The sequence below is a fragment of the Equus caballus genome, chromosome 12 (assembly GCF_041296265.1).
Source record: "Equus caballus isolate H_3958 breed thoroughbred chromosome 12, TB-T2T, whole genome shotgun sequence".
NCBI classification, from domain to species: Eukaryota; Metazoa; Chordata; class Mammalia; order Perissodactyla; family Equidae; genus Equus; species Equus caballus.
In genome coordinates this window covers 1,734,114-1,747,431 of record NC_091695.1, presented here as the reverse complement: position 1 = coordinate 1,747,431, position 13,318 = coordinate 1,734,114, and the positions used below count along the sequence as shown (strand labels likewise).

The 13,318-nt window shown below is 40.5% G+C and overlaps 1 protein-coding gene and 1 long non-coding RNA gene across 8 annotated transcripts in view; both read right to left on the bottom strand.

Moving 5' to 3' along the window:
* The window catches only part of PDHX (pyruvate dehydrogenase complex component X), a 179,739-nt gene that overhangs the window by 103,440 nt on the left and 62,981 nt on the right, over positions 1-13,318 (bottom strand). Inside the window, exon 11 of one of the 7 annotated variants that reach the window (XM_001503314.5) lies at positions 10,683-11,595. The exons of the other annotated variants lie outside the window; for them this stretch is intronic. Coding sequence (XP_001503364.2) covers positions 11,337-11,595 — 259 coding nt within the window. The 3' untranslated portion in view covers positions 10,683-11,336. Of the gene's footprint in view, positions 1-10,682; positions 11,596-13,318 lie in introns of those variants that run through there. 7 annotated transcript variants of the gene reach the window in all.
* On the bottom strand, positions 1,895-9,282 carry LOC138916558 (uncharacterized). Its single transcript, XR_011423822.1, has 2 exons — positions 8,648-9,282; positions 1,895-3,643 (listed from the first exon to the last, which is right to left on the bottom strand). It is a non-coding gene; the product is annotated as an uncharacterized lncRNA (long non-coding RNA).

Below are 13,318 nucleotides of genomic sequence, written 5' to 3'. Positions count from 1 at the left end.
GTAAGCACCATTTAAAACTATCTGAAGGGTATTTTCTGTGGATCTTCTCATAAAGCAAAAGCTCTTTTGAAAAAAACAACATCATTCCCTACTGCATGTGTTCTAATTGCAGGTTTTCGTGAATTAATTTCAAAACATGATGGAGGTCCCATTCTTTTTCATTTGTTGAGCAAGCTCCACACGAACACAAGAACCCAGCACGCTTTGCTGTTAAGCTTTTCTAGACAAAGACATCTGAAAATGTGGGCCACTGAGACCAAAAACTTCCCCATGAGTCAGGAGCCAACCCCAGAAAAGAGCTCATGCTTCCAACTAAGCAGCCCACAGCCTTTCATATCCAGTTCTGCTTTTTCAGTGGTTTCTACGAGTCTAATTTCTGGTTAGGAACCGAGAGACTGGCTTGGTTTCTACTTCCATAGGATAGTAGTGACACTACCCAAGATAGCCCATGCTAACAGCAGTAGAAAAAGAAGCTGGTCCCAAGATCTCAAACACAGGAACCCTTTTGCCTCAGCCCCCATTCTACCCTCTACCCCATGAGGTTCCCGAGAGATACAACATAAGAGCAGAGAACGAGGCCAGGTGAAGAATTATTGTTAGTGGGACTCCTGCCTCCAACCCTGACCTGGTGGATCCTGGTGAGCTGACTTGGGCTATAAGCATTCTTGCCAGAGGAATGGTTCCCACATCTGGTCACACATCATGATCACCTGGGGAGGCATGGTTTTGTTTTGAATTGTAGTTCCAAGTCTCACCTCAGATTTATCGCCAGGGGTGGGATCCTGGATTCTGTATTTTACTTTTTACTTTTATTATTTTTTAAAAAGAGTTTATTTATTATCATTTTTTCTGTGAGGAAGATTTGCCCTGAGCTAACGGCCATTGCCAACCCGCCTCTTTTTTTGCTTGAGGAAGATTAGCCCTGTGTTAACATCCGTTGCCAGTCTTCCTCTACTTTGTATGTGGGTGATGAGTGGAGCTGGTCCGCATCTGGGATCTGAACCCACAAACCCCAGGCCACTGAAGAGGAGCATGCGGAACTTTAACCACTCAGCCACAACCCCTGCATCCTGTATTTTAAAAGCATGGCAGATTGGCATGTCTCCCCTGCTCCCACCCCCACTGGCATTAGAAAATCACTGATCTGAGGTGGAAGGCATAAGGCCAGTGGTGCTAGCTTGTACAAACTCGTGAGAGCCGATCGCTAAATTTTCAGGAATTTTGCAAGCCTTCATTAAAAATTAAATTATATAAGCTTACTATTAAATAAATTATATCAAAAACAAAAATAATACCCAAAGCTCAATACCTCCTAATCATTTACCACATTCTACGATTACCTATGTTCTTGAGGTTTTTACATCTATTGTGCGCGTAACGATGGGAAAGCGATATGACAGTACACAGCTGCCCATCTGTCCCCAACTCTGCCTTCAGCGACACCACATTGGTAGCCTGAGATCAGAACATTTATATCATGAAAAATCAGCAAGTGCTCAAAATCAGGGCTTGATTTATTGTTGACTGTACCTAGACTTAAGAAAGTGGTGGAAAAATGTAAACAATACAGATTAACTTAAAAACATGTCATGTCTGTAGCCGGGACCACAAATTTGAGAAATATTCTTCCAGTATTCAAAAATTGTCTGATTTCAGTAAAGTTGTTATTCTCTTCACTGACGAACAAGTGAACTTTCCAACATGTCTCTGGGGTTCTAACTTTCATCTTACTCTTTCATGTAAAGGAAAGCAACCAACATTCATGCTGGGAACCTACTTAGTCATCAACTGCAATCGCAGTTTGGCTACAGATGCAAGAGTTCCATAAAGTCAATGACAGCATTCTGTGAGAATCAATGAACTACATAAAATTTACAATGAAAAGTACCCCGTGTCTCGTTATCATTTGTGAATTTTATTGGATTATATTACTGTATTTATACACATTGTATTTAATAGTATTGCATATTCTATTAAATTTGTGAATTTTGTATCTTATTATCAGTAAAATTTCTAATAGGCATACCTTCAATGATACATGCATATACATTTCTTATCCAGAGAGCAGGGTGTTAAACATTTCCCAGCACACCACTGCCTGAGCCAAGAGGAAAAACAGGCTGAACAAGCTCTTCAGCTTCTATCCTGTAGCTCCACGCCCTTGTCTCAGCGCTTCAGTGTACCATTCTCGTCAAGAAAAACACAAAGAATTGTACAAGAACACAAACCAAAAGGAAAAGAGATTTTCCTGAGAACGCAAAGCAGATAATTTAACCTGCCGAATCCAGCCCTTCCTAAGAAGGGTCCAGGGAGGGACAGCTTCCAGCTGCTCTGACCACACCTGCCACGTGGGACAAATGAGAGCAGCTTAACAGACGGCAGTCTTGGCACCACAGCCTAACAAATGTCCTCCCCCTTGACTCCACATCGGATGGCTCCCAGGAACAGAGGAGATGGAGTAGAGGTGTCAAAGCAGGGGACAAGAGGAGTGTCAACCTTCTTGTCGCATCTGGAACATGTTTGCGGCACAAAACTAAAGGACCAGAGAGCATTTCGCCTTTCACCAAGCAGAGTGCACAGGAACATCGTGGTTTCTTGCACATTCATTTTTAAATTGTCATTGCTTCTGACTTAAACGTCTTTCTAAAGGTGAAATAAAACAGTTACCAAACCAAGAAGTACAGAAATTTAAAAAACTCTGTTACTTAGTAGTCCTGTTTTTTGGTAACTTTAGGCCGATGCCGAAAGCCAACCCTCAGCACTCCAGGGCTTCCTTCAGCGCTGGAAAGAAAAACTGCATGAAACTTTAAAGTTTTCTTTAAAAAAAAAATAGCCAGACCTGTCTCTAATCTGATCAGATTTCTGACTGTCCATGGTACTCCTGTCCTTGTCCACACATCTATTCAACACCATGAGTACTGTTCCATTCGTGAGTCCCATTCCCCCCCACCTTCTCCTTAATGACTTTTCTCTTAAAAAACTAAAGAAGCAAAAGCCCACCTAATATCTGTTATTATTATCTGAGTTTCATGAGGGAGAAACCTTTGCTAAAGAGTCATCCTAGAAGTAAAGGGAGTGTAATTTTTCATTTATAAAAAAACAACTGGTGCAGGTAAGAAAGGAGGAGTCTTCGGGTGAATGGCTTTTGGATGTCTTATTTATGGTGTTACAAACATAACCGCACAAAAAGACTTCTCTGAGCTCCAAATAAGACATGAGTCAATGCCGCCATCGTAAAACTGTCATACATCCACACCCCTAAAAGGGTAACTGGCCTCAGAACATATTCCAGAAAACATGGTTCATCTTGACCAATGGTATCACTTTTGCTTAATCAGTGTGTTCTTGAAACCTAGGCACAGAAATGCTCCACTGACATTCCCCAGACCCTTGAGAAAAGACGGTTAGGTGAAGGCGAGACTGACACATTTAGGGGTTTGGGAGTGGGGAAGAGTGGGAGAAACCAACCAGTCTAGCGCCCCACAAGGCATGAGCCTGTGTTCTATTTTACGAACACCGTGTTGCTGACACACTGTAAGGATGAGGGTGCAGAAGCGACACACTTCACACACGAGCATGTCCGAGAAACCTGCAGAACATCTGGGAAACTCAGGAGATACTTCTGCTTATCAAGCTCTGGCATCTGCAGAGAAAGAACATGACTTAAAACCACAAAGACATTTATTAAGGTTTAACCAATTTTTGTGACACATTTCTTCTGCATAACTTATCTCAGAGCAAAACTAAAGAACTCTGGTTGTCACCCATTAACTTGCCCTCTAAATAAGGACATGGAGGTGCTTTCCTGTTTGACCCTTAATTATTAACCCATACCAGCTATCACCCCTTCATGAATCAGAATGTTAAATACATCACTCATTAATATTAAAATCTAGAGGACACTAAATGTCAGATTACTGTGGCTTTAGCCACAGACTTATTTTGACGATTGTTTCTGTAGGAGACGCTACTGAGAAGTTCAACAAGCTGTTTTCACTATATCGACAGGCACTTCCCCAATCATAAATCTTTTTCTTTTTAGGTGAGGAAGATTGTTGCTGAGCTAACATCTGTTCCCATCTTCCTCTATTTTGTATGTGGGTTGCCACCACAGCATGGCTTGATGAGCGGTGATAGGTCCACATCCAGGATCTGAACCTGCGAACCCTGGGCCACACAAACTTAACTGCCACGCCACCAGGCTGGACTCCCATAAATCTTTTTAATGTGCTAAATGCCAGAATTTCCTAACGAATTGATGTTTTTAACTGAGGAGTCTTTTGTGAGGCTCTGGGGCCAGATTGCCTGCCCTGAATCCTGTCATTGCCACTTGCTAGCTGTGTAATCTAGGACAAGTTACTCAACACGTCTTCTGTGAAATACTGATAATACCGACACCTATCTTATGGGGCTGTGGGGAAGCCTCAATGAGTTATAATACATCTAAAGCATCAGAACAGTGCCTGGAACACAGTAAGGTAACTATGAGAATTGTCTTACTGTATTTTCATGGTCACCATGTATAGGCTGAAGAAGAGAAAATGAGAACAAAGTAATAAGTAGAAAAATTATACTGAAACATCTACCTAGAAAATAAAAGTCCTGTCGAGAACTTCCCAAGTAAAATGATACTTCTTAAAATTAATTTATGGTTTTTTTTTTTTTTACCAGTTTTTTCACTTGTAAGACTTTTTAGGAAGCTACTCCCCCCAATATTTTCCAAAGTACTAATGATCCATTTAGGAAACAAGGAAACAAACATACAAAAACCCTACATCCCACTGCATATTGAGTTTCTATTTTGTCCAATTCATGGGCTCATATACTCTCAGATTAAAGGAATAAATGGCTTTAAGTGTTCTCTGAAAAATGGCTAAAACTGAAAAACTTAGGAGAGTTAGTCTACTCTCAGGACAGATACACCTACAAAACTTAGCATCCACACTCATTCGTCTCAAGCTGTACCAAAGCATTAAAAGGGTAAAGAGAGGGCCAGCCCTGGTGGCCTAGTGGTTAAGTTCCGTGCATTCTGCTTTGGCGGCCTGGGTTCAGTTCCCAGGTGCAGACCCACACTACTCTGTTATCAGCCATGCTGTGCTGGTGGCCTACATACTAAAAATAGAGGAAGATGGGCACAGATGTTAGCTCAGGGCAAATCGTCCTCAGGAAAAAAAAAAAGGGTAAAGAGAATATCTGGAAACTCATCATGATATTCAGATTAGTATTTAAGTAACAGGGTGAGATGAAATGCATTCTTATTAATTTATCAATAAGTAATAGATGATTTAATAGCATAAGGTATTCCGTAAGTAATGAAGTCGAGTTGACTGCGGGGCTGTGTAACATGTGAAGAGTAGAGTTGGCCTCTCCATCTCAAAGGTTCATTTTGAACTAATAAATTTAAAGAACATACTAACTTGATATTTAGCATTAAAGATACTACTGAATAGTAAAAATAACACTCCTATAGTTTTGCTCAACTAGATGGAAAGCCCAAAGATGATTATGATTTTCTGAGAATAAATTTGATCAGGTGGTCCCTTGAGAAACAAAGCAATGGGCGTGGAGATACGTAAAGAAGTGGCTGTCCTGGCAGGTGATGTATTCATTAACTAAGTACACTTGCACACACAAGATGGTTTCAAAAAGTACGAGCTGGAGAAGAGGTAGGAGAGTAGAAGTGTTAAAATATATTTCAATGAAACAATGTATGAGCATTTATTCGTAAATGAACGTAACTTTCTTTAGGCATGATGACTTGGCAAAGCACATTTTCTTTGCGAGACGTAGGGTGTCAAGCTTCCTCTACCCATGCAACTCCTCACTGAGTAGCTTTGCTTCCAACTCAGTTTCTAAGCTTTGCTGGAATTCAGGTTATTGCAGTGACACGTACAGGTACCGAGTCAAAGTCAGTGGAAAGGAATGGCTGAGCTTGTATGTTAGGTTGTATAATACGTACTAAATATTTGGCTATTGAAATTAGAGAAACCAGAAACAAAAGGGCACTGGTCACAACCAGCAGTATAAAAATCTGGCTGAAATGTTCCCTCCTCTATGAAGCCTTTCTCTCAACTCAGGCCCTATGCAAACACTTTGATTACAGAATTTACTGAACTGCATTTCACTTACCTAAACAATGCGGCCTGATGATCACCTTCCTGAGGCCCTTCCAGTACAGACCCCACGTGCTCCAGGCCTCCCACCTGCAGTGGCACCCTGACCCCCCTGTGCACCAGCCCACAGCTGAGGCTCACCTGTGCCCTGGAGGGGTGCTTCCTATTTCCCTGGGGACTGCAGACAGATCTGGCCTGGGCAACCCACTGAACCTCTGTGCCACACAGTGGGCCGCAGCCTCTGGACACTAGCTCGTCAGCCCGTGGTACAGAAGAGTGGACCCTGACTGATACAGTCACCTGTGTAGAAGACTGGAGCCCTCAAAAGAAAAACTGAGGTAACCACTTCTGGTTCTCAACTTGGAACAGATTCAAAGTTATTTATTAAAAGTGGAATGTTCTATATCATGCTTTTATCCCCAGAGGCACTAAGCCTCTGCTTTTTTTAGCTTCTATTTTTCTAAGCCTTCCATTCAGAAGTACAAGTTATGACACTTAAGGTCAGCATTTCAGGTTAACAGCAGTTGTCCATAATGAAAACAAAACATCTCTCAGCGCTTTCTGCATACGATTACCAGAAAGGCACAAAGAGAACCGCTACGGAGAGAACATGAATTAAGAGCAGTCGTGTAGTAAACACGTTGCTGTTATTACTGCAGAGAAGACCATCAGCTGCTGTGAGTGGAACACACTGCTCACACAGGACCGTCTCAGCGGCAGCAACACGACACAGGAAGCCGCACACTGCACTGAGCTGACTGAGTGTTCTGGTGCTGCACAGACTCAGGCTCAAATCCTAGCTGTGGCACTTCCGCGCTGTGTGCCTTTGGCCAAATTCCACAACATCTCAGTGCATCTCCTTATCCTACCTTGCAATGAGACTGTAAAGTGGGATATGCTCACCTCCAGATTGGAGAGGATAAACCAAAGAACTAACCACTGCTGTGGTTAACATCCCCCCCCACCCCCGTTTCCTCATTTTATAGATAAGAATATGGAGGCACAGAAATAAGGTTTTTAGCAAGGATGCAGTTAACATATCTGAAACTAGGCTTAAAATACTCTCAATTTAAGGATGCAAACTGGTGAAACAGTGTGTAGTAAAGACCGGCAGCTCGCTGAGAAATGCCGGCTTGGAGCTCCTCACACATGCCCCTCCGTATCACGCAGACTGCCGCGGAGCCACTGACCGAGCGCAGGACACGGCAAGTCAACACCCTACGCTCGCACAATACCTCATGCTTTATAAAGTGCCATGACCGACAGCTATGACTAGTATCATTTCATTTGAACACAACAGTCTTATCTTTAAAGAATGGCACCTGAGCTAACATCTGTTGCCAACCTTTTATTTTGTTCTTCTTCTTCTTCTCCCCAAAGCCCCCAGTACACAGTTGTATATTCTAGTTGTAGGTCCCTTTGGTTGTGCTACGTGGGATGCTGCCTCAGAGTGGCCTGATGAGTGGTGCCATGTCCGCGCCCAGGATCAGAACCAGTGAAACCCTGGGCCGCCAAAGCAGAGAACATGAACCTAACCACTCGGCCATGGGCCAGCCCCAGTCTTATCTTTAAAAGACACTTTTTAGAGATAGGAGTAATAAAGAATTTTGTAAACTAAGAAATTTCAGAAAAATAAATTATTTTAGGTGTGAATAAAGGCAAATCATGAGCAATGATTTTGCTAATAATTTCTTAACTTTTAATAAAAGTCCAAGTTTCCCTTAATTGTATACACCATATACAGAGGAGGTTAAATTAGGTTTAAAAAATAGCCACTTTGCTAGGAAGAAAAAGGTTGCCTGAATTTGTTGCAAAAATATAGGTAAGTGATAAAATGTGAAAGTAAACTTTATATGATCAAAGAAACAAAAGATTGCCACTAACAGATGGACTTTTCAAAATCCATCTTCATACCTTATAATTTCAATTACACGGTGCCTCCAACATGGCAAGTCTACAAAGCACACCTTCCATCCAATCCTGTCTGCCCCCATCTTTCCAAAGCAATGCAGACGCGAGAAAATGAACTCTACAAATCCACAAAACTACTTACAATGATCTTATTGGAAGACTAGTGCTTTCTCCATTTATAAGAAATTTCAATGTCTTCTGATATATACCACTTGCGGTACATACCTTATCAGACCCTTAACCTTCTGGACACTGGCTATGTGGGCCACGGGGCACTGTGCTTTGACCAGGAAACTGCATGGTGGCTGCGGCCTCATCTGACAGCACACACTTACCCCACAGATTCACGGTACACCCAGCACACTAACACGTCCAATATGCTCATTTTCTCCCTTCCTTGAAGCCAACTGACCCGGTGCAGAATCTAGTTAACGCACGCTTTCATGACCGCAGAAGCTTCCGGCTGCTTCCTGCTGACTGCCCTCCTCTCTGTGCTTCGACCTGCCTTACACGTTGTGGCCGGACTGATCTTGAAGCCATTTTGCACTGTTACTTCCTTCTTCAAAAATCAACAGAAGTTTTCCATTGCTAGTGTCATGTTTAAATTAATGGTTAATTCTTACCTGTAACACACTTCGTTCTTTTATTTCTTCATTTCACCTGAGACAAAGTCCATCATGATGCAACGTGGAATAAGGACAAGTTTTCCGTGAAAACTAAGATTTAAATGCCATGTTACTTTTCTCCCATGCTCTAACGACAATATGTTAACTCATAGCACCACCTATCTTTCAAGCCGAGGCTAGAAAACTAGGCTCACTTCTAGCATAATGCCCAAATGATTGGCCTACAGAATTTAGTGTGAAATTTAAGTCCAAAATGAAAAAAGAAAAAAAATCTAAAAATAGAAGTTCCATGTGACACTTTATACAAAATACCTGTGCCGGTGTATATAAATTTCTCAGTAATGTTTCAGACAAAGAAGTTTGGCCAGTAGCATACTGATAACTTTAATCTGTCACAGCATAGTGAGCAAACTATAAGTGTCAACTAGAAGACGTAATCGAGGAGAAGCAGGGCCATCTGGACTTCTAAATGCTAACAGTCACTGATACTTTCATGCCCAACGTTAACTCGGAACGTGCATAGCCTTTTCCTTAGAAGTCTTCCCAATGTTTTAGTCATTTGTCCTGTTCAAACGAGAAAAATGACAACCAGGTATAAAATTTTATTTTTATATCCTCTCAGTACTATGAATAAACAAATATATATAAAATGTTAACGGCAGCCTGCTCATGCAGCACAAAGTTCATGCTCTATAATGACCCAAACTAAGTAAACCATACTCCTTTCTCAAATCAGTGTTATTCTCTGACCTCATACTGCAATCGAATTCTTCTTTTGAGAAATGCCAACTTCCTTACATAAACCTAATCAATAGAGAAATATTAGAGAAAATACTTTTAGCCAGAATGAACAAGCATTTGTGCCAACAGCTGAGAAGTCAAACCACAAAAAGTCAAACCATGAGAAGCAAGTGATTACACGAAAAGCCTGGCTGTGATGGGCATGAAGAAGTACCACGTTTTCAGTCCACGCAGCACTTCTCCTCTGCGGGTCACAGTTCCATCAGGCAGGCTAGGGCGAGTGCCAGGGCTGTTCCACTCACAGGGAAACAGATGCACCTCGGTTGATGCACGCCAGTCCCCGGAAAACAGAGCTCCAAGCTGAGGCCTTTTCAAGGCTGTCTCATGCTCTACACCTCAGATATAAAAATTCGAAAAAACCAAATAATTTCAGTCAAAACTGAATGAAAATAATGTAATAGAAGTTATTTCGCAAGTAGCACTTGGTTATAATTTTCAGTGTAACTGATAATACGGCAAAACTTTTACAGACTATTTTCAAGAACGGCTTGTTAACTTGGAGTCACTGGATCAAGCACTTTCCTCACTGCTCACTGGGGCTCCAGGCACTTCTGGAAGCTCCTTTGTTGGAGTGTCCGTACTCCATCACGTCATCCTGTACAACCGGCCCACACACTCCTTCTCCGGGTGATTCACAGCAGACACTAACACGAGCCTTTCTGCAACGGGCTGACCACACTGCCATCCAGTTTCAGTACGGTTACCCTGTCAGTTGCAGCAGAGCTTTTAGGAGTGAGAAATAAGCTCTTCTGGCCTTTACAATACTTAGCGAAAATCTCCTATTATCAATGCGATCAAAAGGCTAGTTCTCACTTGCTTCAGAAGCCTTCTCTCCTAATCTCTTTCCAAAGTTTTCCCTTCTATACCCGTTATTTTCCGTATGTTACATCAATTTTAAATTCCTTCTTTCCTCCTGGAGAGCTCCTCTTTAGCTGTTCCAGGAAAATTACTAATCTACTTCAAAGTTTTACTAAACTTCTGTGTCCTAACATTTAAAATACAATAGAAATTTTTATATTTTCTCACATTTTATTGTACAATACAAACTTGATTAAAATGCACTAAGAAACAACATTTTGTGTTTAAATCAACACTAACTTAAACTGCTTGGTAGGAACTATATTTTCATGTATTCCAACCTACTGTGAACGCGAACAGTTTACTTCCGAAGGTTTAGATATTCCGACTATAGTTTACTACGAAAACAAATTTTTTGGTCTCTTTCTCTTCATTTTTGATTTTTTTATTCCTCTTTAGTTCACAGTGTCATAGAAGTGAAAAATCAGACTGACAAAACCCACTCTAAAACATACGGTTTTATATACATAAAAAATTCAATAATGTTGCCACAACCCCCAATACAATGCAATCCTTGCTTATTTACTATTATCCAGAATAAATTTCTGTACACATTGAACTGTTCAAGTTTATCTAGAGCAGTGCTTGTACAATGGAGGCCCCACTGCCAAGTTAATAAGGGATCCTCTTTGCAGATCACTTCTAATTTCAATACAACGAAGGCAGAGTTCTAAAAACTTTTTGATTTTATAATTTACAATACATTCTCAAACATTCTAAAATGCTCAAATGAGCCAAACATATAATTTAATTTACACCTAGTTTAACATCACTTTGTAGAGCACCAGAGGTTAAAAATGGATCTAACCAAATACTCTCTCCTATCAGTTACAGTATGTTATCATTTATTTCTATAACATTAAACCCAAGTTGAAAAGGAAGACAACTTGGCTAAACTTTCACCTTAAATAAATAAACACTTGATCCACTTCACACTTAAATATCTGATTGTTCTCCTATAGTGTACGTCTCTGGGTAACAACTAGACAATTAACTAAGGCAAAGACCAACTTCTTCTCTCTGAGGACTAGATAAGCCTGGCAGGATTCTCTAGGTTTGCTTTAAAGCTTTCGAGAAACCTGGTGGCCAGTTCGTCATCCACCGCTCGGCTGTCACTGGACATGGTGACCTTTATGAGCTGGTGCTGCTGCAGGCTGGCGTTCCCCTCTTCATCCTGCGCGAGCTTCAGCACAGGTCGGAATCTCCCAACAGACAAGATGCACGCCTGAGGAGGGTTGATCACTGAAGTAAATTCATCGATGCCAAACATCCCCAAGTTGGAAATACTAGGGGGAAACAGAAAGCTCTGAGGTCGCACATCCTTCATCAAAGCACCTTGCCCTGAAGCATGTATTTTCACGTCACTAAAAACTGCACTACAGAACCTCATACCAAGTTATTTAAAGACCAAAGACAAACAACACCATTTATAATAGTGTCAAAAAATAAATATTGACACACATACAGATATGATGTCTAATATAAAGATTTATTCAGCACTGAACTTGGAAGTCCTAGGCAGTGGAATATGGCAAAGGAAAGAAATGCGAGTTATGACAACTGGAAAAAAGAAAGAGAACTTTCATTACAGATGAACTGATTGTATACACAGAAAAATCCAAGACTAAGATAAACTAGTAAGAATCCTAAGTGAATTTAGCTAAGTCACTAGATAAAATGTGAATATAAAAATTCATTTTGTATCTATATATAAGTTGTAATTAGAAAATAAAATTTAAAAACAGTACCATTTATAATAGTATAAAAAAATGGAGGAATAACTCTAATGAAACATATAGAAGACCTCTATACAAAAATTACAAAACATAAAGAGACCAAAGAACTGAACAAACAATGGTTTATACCATGTTCACTGACTGGAACACTCAATGCCGGAAAGATGCCAATCCTCCTCAAACTGATCAAAAGATTCAACGCAATCTCAATCAAAATCCCAGCAAGGTTTGTATGTGTGTATGCATGTGTGTCTGTATGAAAAAGGGTAAGTTAATTCTAAAATATATTTGGAAAGATAATCTCGAGACGGAACAAAATTGGAAGACTTTCACGACCAGACATGAAAAGTTACAGCCTGGGGGTACTGAGCAAGGGAGGGACAAGCAGGCCTATCGCAAAGAAGAGAGGATACAGAAATGGAGCGAACACACACGGTCACCTTCTCAGTGCTACGGAGAAGGAATAATCTTTCCAATAAGTGATGCTGGGTCAATTTAATATCCATATGGGGAGGGGAATTTTGACCTTTATCTTTACACACACACAAAATCCAACTTCAGGTGACCTACATGTGAAAAGTTATAAAGCTTCTGGAAGATAATACACAAGAATAACTTCATGATTCTGGGACAGGCAATAATTCCTAACATAAAAAGTATAACTATAAAGAAAAATACTGATAAATAGGACTTCATTAAAATTCAGAACTTTTGCTCATTAAAAACACCATCAAGGAAATTCCAAAGGCAAGGTAGAGAGTGAGAAAAGGGTATTTGAAATAATGTATATCCTACAAAGTCTGTGTATTCAGAAATAAGAACTGAAAATCATTTTTAAAAATGGACACAAGACTTCAACAGGTACTTTATCTGATTAGTTTCTAGACATCCAAATGGCTGATAGATAAATGAAAACAGTATTCAACATTATTAATTTGCATTCGTCTGACCACAAAGAGTACCACTACACACCGCCAAAATCATTAAAATTTAAAACTTAACATTACTAAGTGTTGACAAGAACATGGAGCAACAAGAATTCTCATATGCTGTTGATGAAAGTATAAGTTTATATAACCACTTGGGAAAACTGTTTGTCAGTACCTATTAACAGAGCTTCCAACTCAGCAATTCTACTTTCAGGTCTACACAAGAAAACTATGTGCACACACTCACCACAAAACATACGAACGTTCAGGGCACCATCATCTGTAACAGGAGCAAGCTCTAAACAACACAAATGCCCAACGACAGTAGAATGGATGCTGGTACA